This window comes from Esox lucius, chromosome 4, assembly GCF_011004845.1.
Source record: "Esox lucius isolate fEsoLuc1 chromosome 4, fEsoLuc1.pri, whole genome shotgun sequence".
NCBI lineage: Eukaryota > Metazoa > Chordata > Actinopteri > Esociformes > Esocidae > Esox > Esox lucius.
The window spans coordinates 32360813-32377312 of NC_047572.1; the positions used below are offsets into that span (position 1 = coordinate 32360813).

The following is a 16500-nucleotide window of genomic DNA, read 5'->3' on the forward strand; positions in this document are numbered from 1 at the left end:
TCAGGAGTACCACCGTCGCTCTGCTGTCCCCCTTTTCTAGGCCAGTCGCCACTGTGATCAGCAAAAAAACAAAAACAACATAAAACAAAGGAGGCGAGCGAGCAAACCGCCCGCCCTCCCCTCGCCCATCCCCACGTCCCTGGCAGAGGTCCGAGCCCAGGCCACGGGGCTGACTGACAGCGTATGGATCACAGAGCCTGGCCTTACCGGTCGTGACAGACAGCAGACACGTCCGTACACACGGAACGCCAAGATCACGGTTCCGGACCACGCCAGATCCCGGCGCTTCTAGGATGGCTCGCTCGCATCTGAGAAACATGTGTGTTATATTTTGAGGAGAGTTGACAGGCTAACACGGGGCCAGCCCTCAGCGAATTAAGTCCTGTAGCTACACGGGGGCTTGCAGCAGCCAACAGGAAGTGAGGGACGTGACTTTCGGACAGCGTTCCGATCCAGGCCCGGCGGTAGACCAACGCGCTGCTCGGAGATGCTGTTCAGAGTTGCACTAACTCCCCACTGGCAGCTTGGCTGTCAAACCATCCATGACACACTGGCCACCCCGTCTGGCTGGCCCCTTCCCAACCACCTCGCTCCTTATGGCGTATAGAAAACTGGCTTTTGCACAACAGCCTATAAATATTGTATCACACCTTGTCCCCTCCGTTTCGGATTGCATTTGCAGTGATTCAACGGGCTGCTCTGCTCTCCTCCCTATAATTCCGTCGGGAACGGTGTGTAATGTTTCAGACGGAGGTCTGTATTAGTGAGATGGTACGTGCAGATCCGTATTGTGGAATTGTTTTGCACAATGCATCATATTCTATTGACGATAGCGAAATATTTTCTCAAATAAAAAATCACCTCACTGAATGACGACACATCCAATTGTTAGAATCCCAGACTGTTGTCTACACTATCTCATGTAAGAACAGCCACCGGCTACAATCCATCTGCAAACTGACCAGACCCAGCACAGCTTCTACCCCCAAGACCTAAACAACACTGTTAAAAATGATCATATTTGTGCTCAGCTGCCAGAATCTGACTCCTGTTTTGCACCATTCAGGCAGTATCGCCTGTGTGCAGACACTAGACTGTGCCGATACACACATATTCATACACACTTACACTACACATTCACACACACACACACACACACATACTTATTCGTACATAACATAAACACGTATACACAATTTCTTTACTAAAACAAAAACTACGATCTATAATTTTTTGTATAATAACTATTATTGTGATTATATTGTATCAGGAGGTAGCTGGCAATTCCTCAGCCATTATATTAGATTAAACTTAATTCTCATTGAGTAAATGTACCACGACAAAGAAATGTAGTACTGTACATCATCTTACCCAGAAAGTACAAACAGCAGTACAGATATAATACAGTAAATGGCTAGAATGTACAGTACTATTGGAAGTAGTTAAGAATACAGTAATAAACAGTGCTAGTAATAGGTATGTGTGACTGTGTGTACGGGCAAATATATATATATTCTTTAAGCGTAGCAGGGAGAGAAAACAGGTAGAAAAATATAGCATTGGACAGGTAGTCTCCAAAAGTCCTTGTCCAATGACAATTGGTCCTGAATGAGCGTCAGAACGCGACCAGACCCTGACGGTCAAGACACCCGGACTCCTCCCCCAAACGGGCCAGGGCATCACGCCTACAGCTAAGCTTACATAAGACCCAAGGAGGTGGACCGAGTACATTCCACTTCTAAGCTCCAGCAGCCTCTGTCAAACCGTTTGGCGCCATCTTTGTCTACTCTATCTGTTACTCTGACCAACTGAATTAGGGGGGTAATAATGTGGTCCATCCCTAACCCAGTCTAGTGACAGAAGGGTTGACTCTGGTCGTAGACTCATGCCAATACACACACCTGAATAACACACACACACAAAAAATAATACATGAACCGAACATTTCAAATCTCTGGAAAGGATCATATTTTCCAGTAACTGAAATGCATCCGAACCGTATTCATGTAAACATCAAGGAACGGCATCAAGTAACAAATAAGTGTGTAGAAAACAAAGCATGCGTTAACTTTGATTTTGCCATGGCTCCTTCTGTCCTGAGGCTTGGAAACAGTGGGAAATAGAAGAGGAGTGAAAGGTCCGTCTTCCTGACCGTCCATCCTGTAAGAGCTAACAGTTCCAACCACACCAGAACCAGTAAAATATAAAGTACTGGCACATACGAATAACACCTCCAAGACTACTCGCGTGGCCGTGGTTCCGTGAACTAAGCGGGGCGCGCAAATATCGTCCACATATAAACTCCACCGTTTTGGTCAGCTACACATCTGGGAACGTGCTTCAGAACATCCTGACGAAAGGTCCGGCTCCATGGGCACCAGGCACCCAAGACAGACCGGTGTCGGCGTTCCACAACGCAGCCAGAACATTCAGCAAACATCGGCAGCCACTTTCCATTCCACTGGATAACAGGAAACCCCCGTGACTCCAAACAGTGGTCAGAAACACACCGAGCTCCGAGGCAGGACGACGAGGCGCAGGCCTGGATCATCCACGTGGTTTCCTGCACCCCACCCCCCTCGTCTGCAGACACACACTGCATCTAGAATGACATCATTCTCCTGATGCCAAGCTGTCTGGCGTTCTAGTGTCACCGGAGATAACGGTCACAGTGGACGGAGGGGGAGGGCCCCCCCCCCCACACCAGCATCTGACCCCGCCCCATGTCGGGGGTCAACACTCTCCGTCCCAGTCAATAGTCAGGCAGCCCCCTTCCCCTGCACGACTCCCCCTCCACGCCAAACACTCCACGACTCCCCCCGCCACGCCTCTTTCCCCCCCCACCGCCACACTGAGGCTGACCTCTTTCCATACCACTCCAGATGTACTGTTAGAAAGCTATGCATTATTACTGACGTTGTGTCCCGAGGGGGACATCTCAAGCCAGACAAACATTGAAAACCAACTAACCAAACCCCCCTCCTCTCCACCCACCCCCCCTGAGCCCTCCTGTACTCTTCCCATCGAGCAGCAAAACGCTGGCCCCAGAGAAAGCCCATTATGCTGCTAATATAGATGGGAGGTTTCTTTCCCATCAGAGGGAGGAATATTTTATTTATTTAACCTTTACTTAAACAGGGAAATCAAGCTGGGACCAAGGACTCCTTTATAGTTGAGCCCAGTATTACAAAAACAAGATATTAAAAATGATAAATATTGACCACTGATAATGCTGATTAGCACTATTTCAGACTCAAAATCATCTAAATGTCCTCCTCCGCACTGATATGTACCATTTAAAGGCCAAACATTTCAATGGGGTAATAATAAGGAAAGTGAAATACTCCGGTCCTGGTGTAGCCAAGCTGCAGCCCAACATCATCTCGTCCTTGCTCCCATCTTGACATCAGCTCAAAGATAAATCCCTCCTGATCTGTTGAGAAGATTCCTAGGTTCAGATGAAGGCTGCGTGGATCTCAGTAGGGGTCTGAGGCTCAAGACGTTTGGTTAAAAAGCCTTTGGAAATCCTCTCCTGTAAAATTCTTGGGCGGGGCCTCAGTTAGATGCCTGGCAAATCACTTCAAAATGGACAGAATCTCATCACAACATGGACGTGCAAACATGAAAACACACACGGAGAAGAAGCGTATATTTACTGTTCGCACACAGAGCTTGGCCGTAATGAACCAACCTTGAAGAATAGTGGTATCAAAGAACAGAGCCAGATATGTGGAGTTAACTGTGAAAAAAAGACTTGATCATAAGGGTATTGATCAAAAACACAAGCACCGGACTACTGGTTAATCTGTTAATTACTGTTCTTTTCCTATTCATCTAGAAGCATCTGGTGGTTGGATCGTCTGAACTGGAGACGTTGGAGCGCCATCCAAGGTTTCAGTGTGTAGGAATAACAGCCAAAAACCACACAGCTAGAGAGATAGAGAGATAGAGATAGAGGGAGGAGAGGAAGAGGGAGGAGAGATGGAGAGATAGAGCAAGAGGGAGGAGAGGAAGAGGGAGGAGAGGAAGAGGGAGGAGAGATAGAGGGAGGAGAGGAAGAGGGAGGAGAGACGGAGAGATAGAGCAAGAGGGAGGAGAGACAGAGGGAGAGAGAGATAGAGGGGGAGTGATAGAGGGGGAGAGACAGAGGGAGGGAGACAGAGGGAGGAGAGATAGAGGGGAAGAGACAGAGGGAGGGAGACAGAGGGAGGAGAGATAGAGGGGGAGAGATAGAGGGGGAGAGATAGAGGGAGGAGAGATAGAGGGAGGAGAGATGGAGGGGGAGAGATAGAGGGAGGAGAGATAGAGGGAGGAGAGATAGAGGGAGGGAGACAGAGGTAGATGAAGAAAAAAGGACAGAGAGAGGCAAAGAAGGCCTCACAACTCCACCAACAATATAACATGAGGACAATGTTTAATATCTCACTAATAAAGATTCTAATTAATATTTGAAGCTAATCATTGCCAGAGAGAACACAAAGACAGATTGGAGCTTGTGGGGGGCGGGGTGTGATTGAAGCCTCCCATCAGGCCAGGGTCTCAACTGATCCTGTTGGATCCCAACTGTCTTCATGTACATCCATCCATTATTCACCTAAATCACCATAGGCCATTAGAAGTGGGTGTTCATGTGGTGATGGTGGGGGGGTGTGGTGAGGGTGTGGTGGTGTGGTGGAGTGAGTGGTGAGGGTGGAGTGTGTGGTGAGGGTGTGGTGAGTTTGCCAGTGGAGTGTGTGGTGAGGATGGAGTGTGTGGTGACGGTGGGGGGTGTGGTAATGGTGGGGGATGTGGTGAGGGGTGTGTTGAGGTTGGAGTGTGTGGTTAGGTTGAAGTGTGTGGTGAGGTTGGAGGGTGTGTGGGGGGGGGTGGTTCCACGTACGGCAACATCCTTTGGTTGGTTTGGAATCTCTTGGCCACCTGAGCAACACACACTTGTCAAAACAAATCCAGAGAAAAAAATATGTTGACTATAATCAGGGATTATCTTCGAGAGATTAGGTCGGACAACTAATAATTATTATTTCAGTCTCCCAAAAGACCTTCCGAAAGACGAATGGTGTGGCCGAGTGTAATCCGAGCGGTACACATGGCTCTGCGTGGCCAGGGGAGGTGCAGGGGAGGTGCCGGGGGAACATTCCCACCCGTGGAGGTGAGGTCCGGAACGAGCGGAACACAGGCTTCGGTACAGGCCTGTGGAGGGCCTTTTAGGAGGCGACAGATGCTGCTTTACAGACCCATGATCTCTCTCTCTCTCTCAGCATCCCTTCTCAGCTCAACCAACTGTACCCTCTTACATAACCCCCCCCCCTACAGCCAGGCTGCCTTCATTGGCTTATTCCTCTCGCTTTTCCTACACGAGCATTTTCCCCCCACCTCTCCTTCCCGTCCTAGCCCATTCTCTAGCTGTTTCGCTGTGCCATTGTGGGGTTTAGGTTGCCGGGTGTCATCGTCTGGGTTCGTAACGCCTCGCTGTGCACCCGAGGAGGCGTCGACCAGTTCAGACTGCCTCCTGATAAAGACATGTGGGCACATATGACAGCATGGGGTGTGGAGTATCGCTGCCACTGCAGTCGCGTTAAACCATCCCAAAGATCCATGGACAGGATGACAGACGAGGAGTCCAACCAACCACAAAAGACCGTGGAATGGTTATGGTGATAAATGCACCAAATAACCCACCCCCTTCGCATGAATTAACAAGCCACTGGGCGACCGAACGAGTGACAGAAAAACCTCTAACGCGGGAGGTTGGTCCCAATTCATTTGCAACCTGGACAATAACTACATGGCAGCAGAGAGCTGTTGGCAGGAGGATATTTGTGCTGATGGCAAATAAATAATAGACAGGAAAAGATGCTTACATAATGGAAGTGCTGTGTGGGTTTTAAACGTGTGAGAGATGACATCTGCCAGATTGTTCTGGGAACAGCTGATGGTGTTTCTGAACCGGCCAGAACACCGCAGATTATTACAAACGCACATGTCCAAAGGGAGAATATCGTAAGCTACTCCACCACGTCTCCTTTACGACCCCCACCTAACGGGTGGAGGAAGGCCATCTAGCAACATTAGGCGGGTGTTCATTTTAGCTCTCGGAGGTTCAGGAGATTTCAGCCTCCATTTAACCCCATGCCACCCCTGTCATTCTGTGCTCTCCGCTCAAACACATTCAGACAGAGGTACAATAGTATTCCATGTAAATTATGCTACAACACACACACACACACACACCTCTACATACACAGAGCAACCCTTCCCCCAACCCTAGTTCCCACTTGTGCCTGCGCACACACACACACACACACACACACCTTCACACTCCTTTACTGATTTCATTTCTTGCAGTCAAAAGAAACAACGTCCTGAGATGAGAGGAATGTTAAGGACATGTTAAATAGAGAATATAAAAACCATTTCCCTAGTTACAACACGACGCAGGCCCCTAGTTACAGCATCACACTGTTAGCCTCCTCCACCCAACCCTCCATCTCAGAAAAACACAGACAAATACAGATATTACCCATCTAAAGGAGCTTCTTCTATTCTGCTCCTTCCTCTCTCCTCTCCCCTCCCCTATCTCCTCCTCTCCCCTCTCATCTCTCTCCTCTCCCCTCTCCTCTCCCCTCCCCTCCCCCCTCTCTCCCGATCATTAGTTGATCTGTAAGGAACACACATCACATCCGGACTGTCGGACAAAATCTCTTTTTCACTGGAGCCAATGAAGGAACACTGTATGTCTGTGTTGCAGTGTAATGTTCCGCTGCAGTCATATTCCTAAAACACCTCTCTGCACTGTGACAGTGGAAGGAAAAGAAACGCAGCGCTTCGATTTTAACAGAGGCATTTGGACGAAATGAATGAAAAAAGCAGTTTCAATACTGCCCGAAGCATTGTACAGAAGACAACGCCAACGACCCTACGCCAAATGACAGGATCACAACGAACAGACAACCTGTATCAGAGCAGAAGGCTTAAAGATGGAGGGATGAAGGAAGGATGAAGGAGTAAACCAGGCCTCAGCCCAGGTTGCTACCACAGCAATACAGACCCCACCAAGTCAGATGAGCAGCTCTAAACGTGTACACCCTGGGGTGTCCTGCCCCCACCCACCCCCCCCCGACCGGCTCCTGCGCTCCAGAGGCGTGGGGCCAATGGCCAACAGGAAGTGGATGAGGAAGTGGATGTAGTTACCTGGTCGTACCACTCCCGGTTGGAGCAGGTGCACTCTGGCCACCAGCCCGCCTGGCCCCCGGAGTTGTTGCCGTTCACCTTGGGGCCGCCCTTGGACTGGCCCTTGGGGTTGGGCCCCCCGGGACCCCCGGACGACATCATCTTGCCCTTACTTCTTCCCAGGGTGCCCCCCCCTCCACCTCCCCCTCCCCCCGAGGCCGGGGGCTGGGGTAAGGTCTGCCCGCCCCCGGGCCCGTACCCGGCTGGGTATCCATAGGGCTCGGCCTGCCACTCCTGGTACTGGGGGGCGTCCATCCTGCGCAGGGCAGCCATGCGGGTCACCTCGTAACATTCCGGGCACTTGCAGCAGTGGTGGTGTTTGTGCATGCTGGCTGCGCTGCGCTGCGCTCCGCGACCTGGATCCTCTCCTCGGCGCACCGGGAGCGCTAATACCCACACAAAACAACACTAATCACAGCAATTCGACCGATCTTTTCCCCTCTTTCTCCAGATCCGGCTACTCTCCTTTTTTTTTATTCCCCTCGGATGCAAAAAAAAAAAAGAGAAGAGAGCGGGGTGGGGGGGAAGTAGCAACAGGAAAACGAAAAAATCAAAAATGAGTACGTAGTCTTCCTTCCTCTTGACGTAGAAGATCAAAGAATAGAATGTTGAAAATATTGTATTCGATCACACAATCAGAGACCAGCCCCGATGGTAGAATTTTCCTCTCGCTTCTCTCGTTTCACAGTGATATGTATAGAAATTCATAGATATATATATATATATATATTAATTTGTTTATATATTATATATATTTACACACACACAAATACATATAAAAATATGAATATAAACAGACAAGCACAAATACACTTCATATATACAGAGATATATGTATATATATATAAATATCTATATGCGTGTGTACAAATATATATATAAACAATATGTAAATATATAAATGATATCCTCAGATTAAATCTTGCTCTGAATTATCTCTTCCCTTTTTTCCAAAGACGTTTTCTTCCTCTTGTTTTTCCTCCTGCGTTGACAAGCAGCGTTTTCTGTCTCTCTCTCTTTTCTCAGCCTGCAGAGAGGAGCTGAGTGCTGGATCAGCTCAGCCTGCTCTTCCCAAATGTGGATTATACAGAGCGAAGCAAGCGAGAGGGAGGGAGACAGAGAGAAAGAGAGAGAGAGAGCGAGAGAGAAAAGAGCGAGAGAAAGATGCGTAGCAGCATCCCTCCAGTATCTCAGCCCTGACAGCCACAGCCAATCAACTGGCAGCATTGAGCGCTTCACTGGCTGCTCTTAAAGGGGCCATGACGCTTAAACCACCCCGCTCACCGCCCGGGAAGAAACCCAGAACCACCCGCTCACCGCCCGGGGAAGAAACCCAGAACCACCCCGCTCACCGCCCGGGGTAGAAACCCAGAACCACCCGCTCACCGCCCGGGGAAGAAACCCAGAACCACCCGCTCACCGCCCGGGGAAGAAACACAGAACCACCCGCTCACCGCCCAGCGAAGAAACCCAGAACCACCCCGCTCACCGCCCGGGGAAGAAACCCAGAACCACCCCGCTCACCGCCCGGGGAAGAAACACAGAACCACCCCGCTCACCGCCCGGGGAAGAAACACAGAACCACCCGCTCACCGCCCAGCGAAGAAACCCAGAACCACCCCGCTCACCGGCCAGCGAAGAAACCCAGAACCACCCGCTCACCGCCCGGGGAAGAAACACAGAACCACCCCGCTCACCGCCCGGGAAGAAACCCAGAACCACCCCGCTCACCGCCCGGGAAGAAACACAGAACCACCCGCTCACCGCCCGGGGAAGAAACACAGAACCACCCCGCTCACCGCCCAGCGAAGAAACACAGAACCACCCGCTCACCGCCCGGAAAAAGAAACACAGAACCACCCGCTCACCGCCCGGGAAGAAACCCAGAACCACCTGCTCACCGCCCGGGAAGAAACCCAGAACCACCCCGCTCACCGCCCGGGAAGAAACACAGAACCACCCTGCTCACCGCCAGGGAAAAGAAACCCAGAACCACCCCGCTCACCGCCCGGGAAGAAACCCAGAACCACCCGCTCACCGCCCGGGAAGAAACACACTGCCTCACGCACACAATGACTATAACCTAGTCCCATCAGTCCATCTCCTCCACGGACGTGGGCAGCGCTTGAAGGTGAAAGACTGGATGGATCATAACCCATCTCAGCACACTCTTCATCTCAGTCCTGCGTGGAGATCCTCTGCAGTCTCAGTCCACGTTTTCCCTCCTTCCAATGCAGCCGAAATCCAACAGACAGCCTCCGATTCACAGCCGGTTCCTGGCGCTGTTCCCTGGGCATCCAGAGTCACCTCTGGCTCAGTGATGGGAGCTCTGCCGTCTTGGACCACTGACTGACACCCTCAGGGATGATGTTACCGTGTGGCTCCTGATGTCACCATGAAAGCAGTGTCTTTGTGTCTCACAGGACAACCACACAGCCTGTGGTACATCTAAACAACACCAGCGGTTGTTTTATTAACAGTCATCCTGATCATTTGTTGGATTTGCTACATTATAAGGGGAGCCTGTATCCCACAACACAACCCTGAAGATCCCTCTAACTGCTCATCTAACACCAACGGAGTACATTTTCAGCAAGACTCGAACAGCGTTGAATGACGTCATTCCAAGCAGACAGATCAAACATATGAGGACGTCCTCGCCCTTCACTGACAGCCAGAGAGAGACTGTTACATCTGTACAATGCAGTACAGTACTTGTAAAAGCTCACGCCTCACTGGAGAAGCATGAGGGAAATATCTCACATGTTTCACAACGATGACATCAACACATGTGCACGCCACAAACAAGATTACACGCTTGGGCATTCGAGTGGGCGTAGGAAGAGAGAGAAAGACAGCGAGAGAGACAGAATGTGGAAGAGGAATATAAGGACAGGAAGAGAAAGACAGCGAGAGAGACAGGATGTGGAAGAGGAATATAAGGACAGGAAGAGAAAGACAGCAAGTGAGACAGAACGTGGAAGAGGAATATAAGGACAGGAAGAGAAAGACAGCGAGAGAGACAGAACGTGGAAGAGGAATATAAGGACAGGAAGAGAAAGACAGCGAGAGAGACAGAATGTGGAAGAGGAATATAAGGACAGGAAGAGAGAGTATGGATGGATCTGGTTCAGTCTTTAGTCACTGATGCGAGACAACTGCTTGGGCACCCTACACAAAAGCTGATGAACTGAAGTGTTGATTCATCTCACAGACAGTGACAATGATGGCCTGTCTTGGATAACTAGATTGTGTGTGTGTGTGTGAGAGAGAGGAAGAAAGAGTTCTGTATGTGAGAGAGATGTGCATGAAAGTTATATGTATGTGTATCTGTGAGAGATTTCTGCATGTGTATAAGGGGGGGTTTGTGTGTGTGTGTGTGAGAAAGTGCTGCAAGTGTATATGGGGGGGTTTGTGTGTGTGTGTGTGTGTGTGTGTGTGTGTAAAAGTATGGGCATTATGTGCATGATTAATGACATGGAACAAGGTGTGTCAGTGGTAGAAACACTTTATTTACACCTGGGTTTTGAGCGAGTGAGCCACATTAGACGACAATTCCCGAGTGCCAAATGCATATATTGGTGTGTGGAGATGTGTGTGTGTGTGTGTGTGTGTGTGCACAGAAATACTGCAGACCAACCAGGAAACAGCAGGCTCAGACACAGTTAATTACATGCAACAGCAACTCAGTTCATTATCAAGATATTCTATTCCTGTAACTTATGGAGATTCTGCAGGCAGAACAGAGAGACTGGGGGGGGACCTTTACATGTTCGCCAGCAAGCGGGGCCACCAGCGAGAGCCCCCGCCACAGTCATGGGCACCATGAAAGCCGGTCGCGGTTTAAAGGCGGCGCTTGGCGGCGGTGGCTTTAAACGACGACGCAAGCGCGTCCGCCACGGCGCACACATGAACCAGCTCGCTGTAACTGTCCTAGCCTGCCTCTCTCTCCTCGTCTCTCCAACTCATCGTCTTAATCACATTCAGCGTACAGGGGTGGGTGGGGGAGGGGTCAGCAGCATAAAAGGCAACATCTGACAGGAGGACGGGAACGGACTGCTGCACTGTGTGAACGGACATGTCGTGTGTGTGTGTGTGCACGCGCGCTTGCATGTTTGCGCACGGGAGTACATCTGTGCATATGTATGCGTGTTTATGGGAGTGCATGGGGGCGTTTCGAGTACCTCCGGGGAAAAGAATCCTACTCCTTTAAAGATTATATAATATGAAATATAAAAATGTTGCTAGGTCTCCTTAGTCAGAACCAATCCACTGCCTGCACTCTCATATCAGCAGGACAGGGAGATGGAAGGAGAGAGGAATGAAAGAATACAGAGAGCAGTGATGGAGGAGAGAGGAATGAAAGAATACAGAGAACAGTGATGGAGGAGAGGAATGAAAGAATACAGAGGGCAGTGATGGAGGAGAGAGGAATGAAAGAATACAGAGAGCAGTGATGGAGGAGAGGAATGAAAGAATACAGAGAGCAGTGATGGAGGAGAGAGGAGTGAAAGAATACAGAGAGCAGTGATGGAGGAGAGGAGTGAAAGAATACAGAGAGCAGTGATGGAGGAGAGGAGTGAAAGAATACAGAGAGCAGTGATGGAGGAGAGGAGTGAAAGAATACAGAGAGCAGTGATGGAGGAGAGGAATGAAAGAATACAGAGAGCAGTGATGGAGGAGAGGAATGAAAGAATACAGAGAGCAGTGATGGAGGAGAGAGGAGTGAAAGAATACAGAGAGCAGTGATGGAGGAGAGGAGTGAAAGAATACAGAGAGCAGTGATGGAGGAGAGAGGAATGAAAGAATACAGAGAGCAGTGATGGAGGAGACAGAATTGCGAAAGAGGAGAAAGATGGAGTGAAAAAAGGGAATGAGAGATAGGAGAGAGATGGAGAAAGAAAGACAGGGGGGGGGGTGAAAGATAAGAGAGAGGAAGAAAGAGGGGTACAGCGATCTAGGAGGCAACCAATGACATCAGAGCAGAGAGAAATGGTCTGGAACACAGCAGAATGTGTGCGCATTACATCAGCTCGTTCAGACTTGGAGTATATTTAAACAACAACAACTGCTGTGAATACAATTCAATTTAAATGACATACAGAATCTGCACACATGCTTTGGCCTGAGACCTGATCTAGAAGTAGTATAAACTCACTGATAATGTTGTTCACCTGGTAACTAACATGGTGTCCATCAAAGTGGTGTGGCTGGTGATAGCAGAATTGTATTGGCGCAGTTGTCAGATGTTTCTAATTGCTTCTCAATGTAAAAAATATATATAATTTTCTGATTTTGTAAATGGAGATGGAGCGTTCATTCCATGGACATCAACTTTAGCTCTCAGGAAGCGCAGGGAATATCTGTCGGAAAAGTGTCCCACGACAATTGACTTGGATCACCCATTTTGACTATAATATATTAGTTTTTTATGTATCTGCAACGCAAATCTGACAACTTGTCTTGTTCATCTAAATGAAACAATCGTAGCGTAAAAGCACTCTTGGTGGCATTGAATACACAGGCCTTTTGATCCAACACTTCAGTAGTCAATGAGATTTGAGGATTGTTGTGAATGCCAATACCGTACATTCATTGTTTCACCATTGGAGTCCTCTAGTCTGGAACAGATCTTTGCTCTGGATTGTCGTGTAGTTGCTTGGGAATCGTCTCTGCAATTCAGTCTTTTTAGGGGTTATTTGTAGCAAATCTGTCATTATTTTCACTGACAGGCAGATTTAACCAACATGGTCAGAGTCTTAAATCAATTTGAGGTAGCTTCGAATACTGAATGTTGATTGACTAAAAGCTTTATCGAACATTAACCAACAATATTCAACAGTAAGCAACAGCAATTATCCTCTTGTTATATTGTCTAATGGTTCATATTACCGAAGTATCCCATGTACACAATGACAATGTGTTCCCTATTAGTACAGAAGTTTCTGGAAGAGACTAAATGAATGAGAGTACGAATTTACCTGTGTGTGTGTCTGTGTGTGTCAAATGAAAAACGATTTATGGTGCTAAGGAAAGACTTCTCCTCTGGCTTAGGGGAGGGCAACAACAGCCCCCGATTCACCATACATCTGCCAGCCCACTGTCAGCTCTCACATCCCCCATTACATAAACCCACCTGGAAGACCCAGCACACACACACACCCTCACCCTCTAACAATCTCACTGACACACACATAGCCATCATCACCATCGCAGAGAGCATTCCGGTTATTTCTATGCATTCCCAGAGAAGCCATGTGACTACTCCCCGGGTCACCTGACAGGATGCATGCCCATGTAAGGAGAAGGGACAGATTGTCAGTCTTAAAGGAACAGTGACACCGTTCTCGGTCTCAGTCCTGTTCTGCTGTCTTAATTAAGAGTAGGAGAGGGTTGGAGACGGTTTGACCGCTCTGGACAGGAGAAAAGGAACATAGCGAGAGCAAGACAGTTACTGGATGTAGCAAGATAATATCTCCGCAGCAACCAACTAAACACTGGTCGTAACCAGTCTCAAACCGAGACTGGTACGACCAGGTTACTCTCCTCCCAAGGAAGAGGAAAAACAACCATCCAATGAGTCCACAGGAACACATCCAAGGTAAATGACATTGGTTATAACATGAGGCCTCTGTAGGTATGACACAAACAAATTGAACACTAAACTTACCCCCAAACCCCTAATTTGAACCCTCAACTGAACCCTAAAACCATAATTGTAATCATAAAAAATAAAATATAAATATATATATAGTAATATGCAAAAGTCTTAGGCCACCTAAGAATATTTGTATTTGTTGAAAAGAAATTGTATAACATTGTTATCATACTGAAAGATTATGTTTTTGCCAATTATTCAAACATATTTATTGTTATACTCGTGTGAACTTAGGCACCAGTTGACTCTGCCAAATCCTGAGCAAGCACTTAAGTGTAATTCCATCTGTCCCTCAACAAAGTGAGATTAAAGTGCTGTATATCAAATGAAGACTGCTTTTTAAGGTCTTCCACTGTGTTTTCAGTCTTCAACTTGCGCAGCTTCTTAATTTCATATAGCATCTCAAAATATATCAATTACAATTTGCAAAACAGAAGAAATAGCAATTTTATTTACATTCATTCTAATTTTATATTGTGCAATTTGAAAAAACGTTTATCTGGCCTACTACTTTCGCATAGTGCTATGTATTTTGCATGCTGATGCTTTATTTGAAAGCAACTGTGTGGGAAAGATACAGGAGAGGTTTTTTCTGATTCAAGCCCCATGCTGCCGTGGTGAGGTCATACCAGAGGCGTCGGCTTACACGGTCGGGCCACCCCAGGCCAGCCAATTATAACGTGTAACCCTAAACCTAAACATAACCCCTAAGCCTACAACACCCCTATCCACATAGGGACAACGACATGTCCCCCCAAGGCTGCAGTTTTCATTTTTACAATTGTATTTATACCTCTTCACTCACGCACAAATCAAACACACACACAGACACACATATTGTTTTGCACTGAACCAGAATGTAACCTGCCAAGGTGCCTACAGTTTGCTCTACCAGAGAAAACAAAGCTCCACGAGTGTGACTCCTATTAATAGGCCCCAGTGGCAAAGAACAGCTGCTTCACCAAACACAGCACATCCCACTGATAAAATAATGATGGGGGAGTGAGATCGAGGAAGAGAGGGGGAGAGAGAAAGAGAGAGGAGTTAGCGGAGTGAGAGAGAGAGAGAGAGGGAGAGAGAGAGAGAGGGAAGGAAAAGAAACAAATAGAAAGATAGCAGGGTATTTACTGGTCACCTGAACATTCAAAGATATTGTTGTGGTGCAAAAATGTAATGTACTCTGTCTAAAAAGGTGATGTACTCTGTCTTTTAGGTGTAGGTGGGGTTGTGATGTAGGGCTTGTAAGGTATAGGTGGGGCAGTGATGTAGGACAGGTAAGGTATAGGTGGGGCTGTGATGTAGGGCTTGTAAGGTATAGGTGGGGCAGTGATGTAGGACAAGTAAGGTGTAGGTGGGGCTGTGATGTAGGACTTGTAAGGTATAGGTGGGGCAGTGATGTAGGACAAGTAAGGTATAGGTGGGGCAGTGATGTAGGACAGGTAAGGTGTAGGTGGTGCTGTGATGTGGGGCTTGTAAGGTATAGGTGGGGCTGTGATGTAGGGCTTGTAAGTTATAGGTGGGGCTGTAATGTAGGGCTTGTAAGGTATAGGTGGGGCTGTAATGTAGGGCTTGTAAGGTGTAGGTGGGGCTGTGATGGGGAAATGTGGGAGGTGACAGAGGATTAGAGACATAGAAACAGAGAGACAGAGACAGGTAAGACTAGACACAGGTAAGATTAGAGACAGGTAAGATTAGAGACAGGTAAGATTAGAGACAGGTAAGACTAGAGACAGGTAAGACTAGAGACAGGTAAGACTAGACACAGGTAAGACTAGACACAGGTAAGATTAGAGACAGGTAAGATTAGAGACAGGTAAGACTAGACACAGGTAAAACTAGACACAGGTAAGACTAGACACAGGTAAGACTAGACACAGGTAAGATTAGAGACAGCTACTTTGTAGTAGGAAGGAATGTAATGACTAGAGGGAGCATTACTGGAGCATGCTGGGAACAGACGGGAGGAGAGAGAGGACTATAGAGGGAAGGAGAGAGAGAAACAGAGAGCGAGAGAATGACGAGTGTGTGTATTCATGTGTGTACGAGAATGCATAATCATGCCCTTATATTTACACATTTCATTCTCTGCATAGAAGCAATATAAATAAATCATATGATCCATGCAACAGCCTCATTTGAGGAGGTGTGGAATGCATTCTTTTAATATGCATCTTTTTGTGGATTCTATGCTGGAAATGTAACTGGGAATAAAAGAGAGATGCAAAAGAAGGAATGAAAATCGGAGAGAAAAAGAGCGAGAGAAGAGTCTGTGGGGATGCAGCGGGGGGAGGAATGTGGTTACCATAGCAACCCGAGGAAGGCTGAGCTCTGTGTGTCCAGCTCTGCCTGCACCGGCCATCGCCTCTCAGCCACCTCCCCCTCTCCTCCCCCACTCTCTCTCTCTCTCCCTCCCTCCCTTCCTCTCTCAATCCTCCCCCACTCTACCTCCCTCCCTGCCTCTCTCCATCCTCCTCCACACATTCTCTCTTCCCCCCCTCTCCTCCCCCCACTCTCTCTCTCTCCCTCTCTCCCTCCTCCCCCTGTACCTCCCTCCCTCCTCTCCATCCTCCCCCACTCTCTCTTGCCATCCCTCCCTCTCTCCATCCTCCCCC

At 48.2% G+C, this 16500-nt stretch overlaps 1 protein-coding gene across 8 annotated transcripts in view; it reads right to left on the minus strand.

Annotated features, from left to right (window-relative positions):
* Positions 1-16500, minus strand: part of dlg3 (discs, large homolog 3 (Drosophila)) — a 90594-nt gene that overhangs the window by 58918 nt on the left and 15176 nt on the right. For 4 of the 8 annotated variants that reach the window (XR_003781745.2, XM_029119418.2, XM_029119416.2 and 1 more), the window contains exon 1: positions 7192-7945. The exons of 2 other annotated variants lie outside the window; for them this stretch is intronic. Coding sequence is in view for 5 of the 6 variants with exons in the window: in XM_029119418.2 (XP_028975251.1) it covers positions 7192-7557 (366 nt within the window). In the remaining variant the exon portion in view is untranslated. Of the gene's footprint in view, positions 1-7191; positions 7947-16500 lie in introns of those variants that run through there. 2 more of the 8 variants (XM_029119417.2, XM_029119415.2) reach the window with 2 other exon arrangements.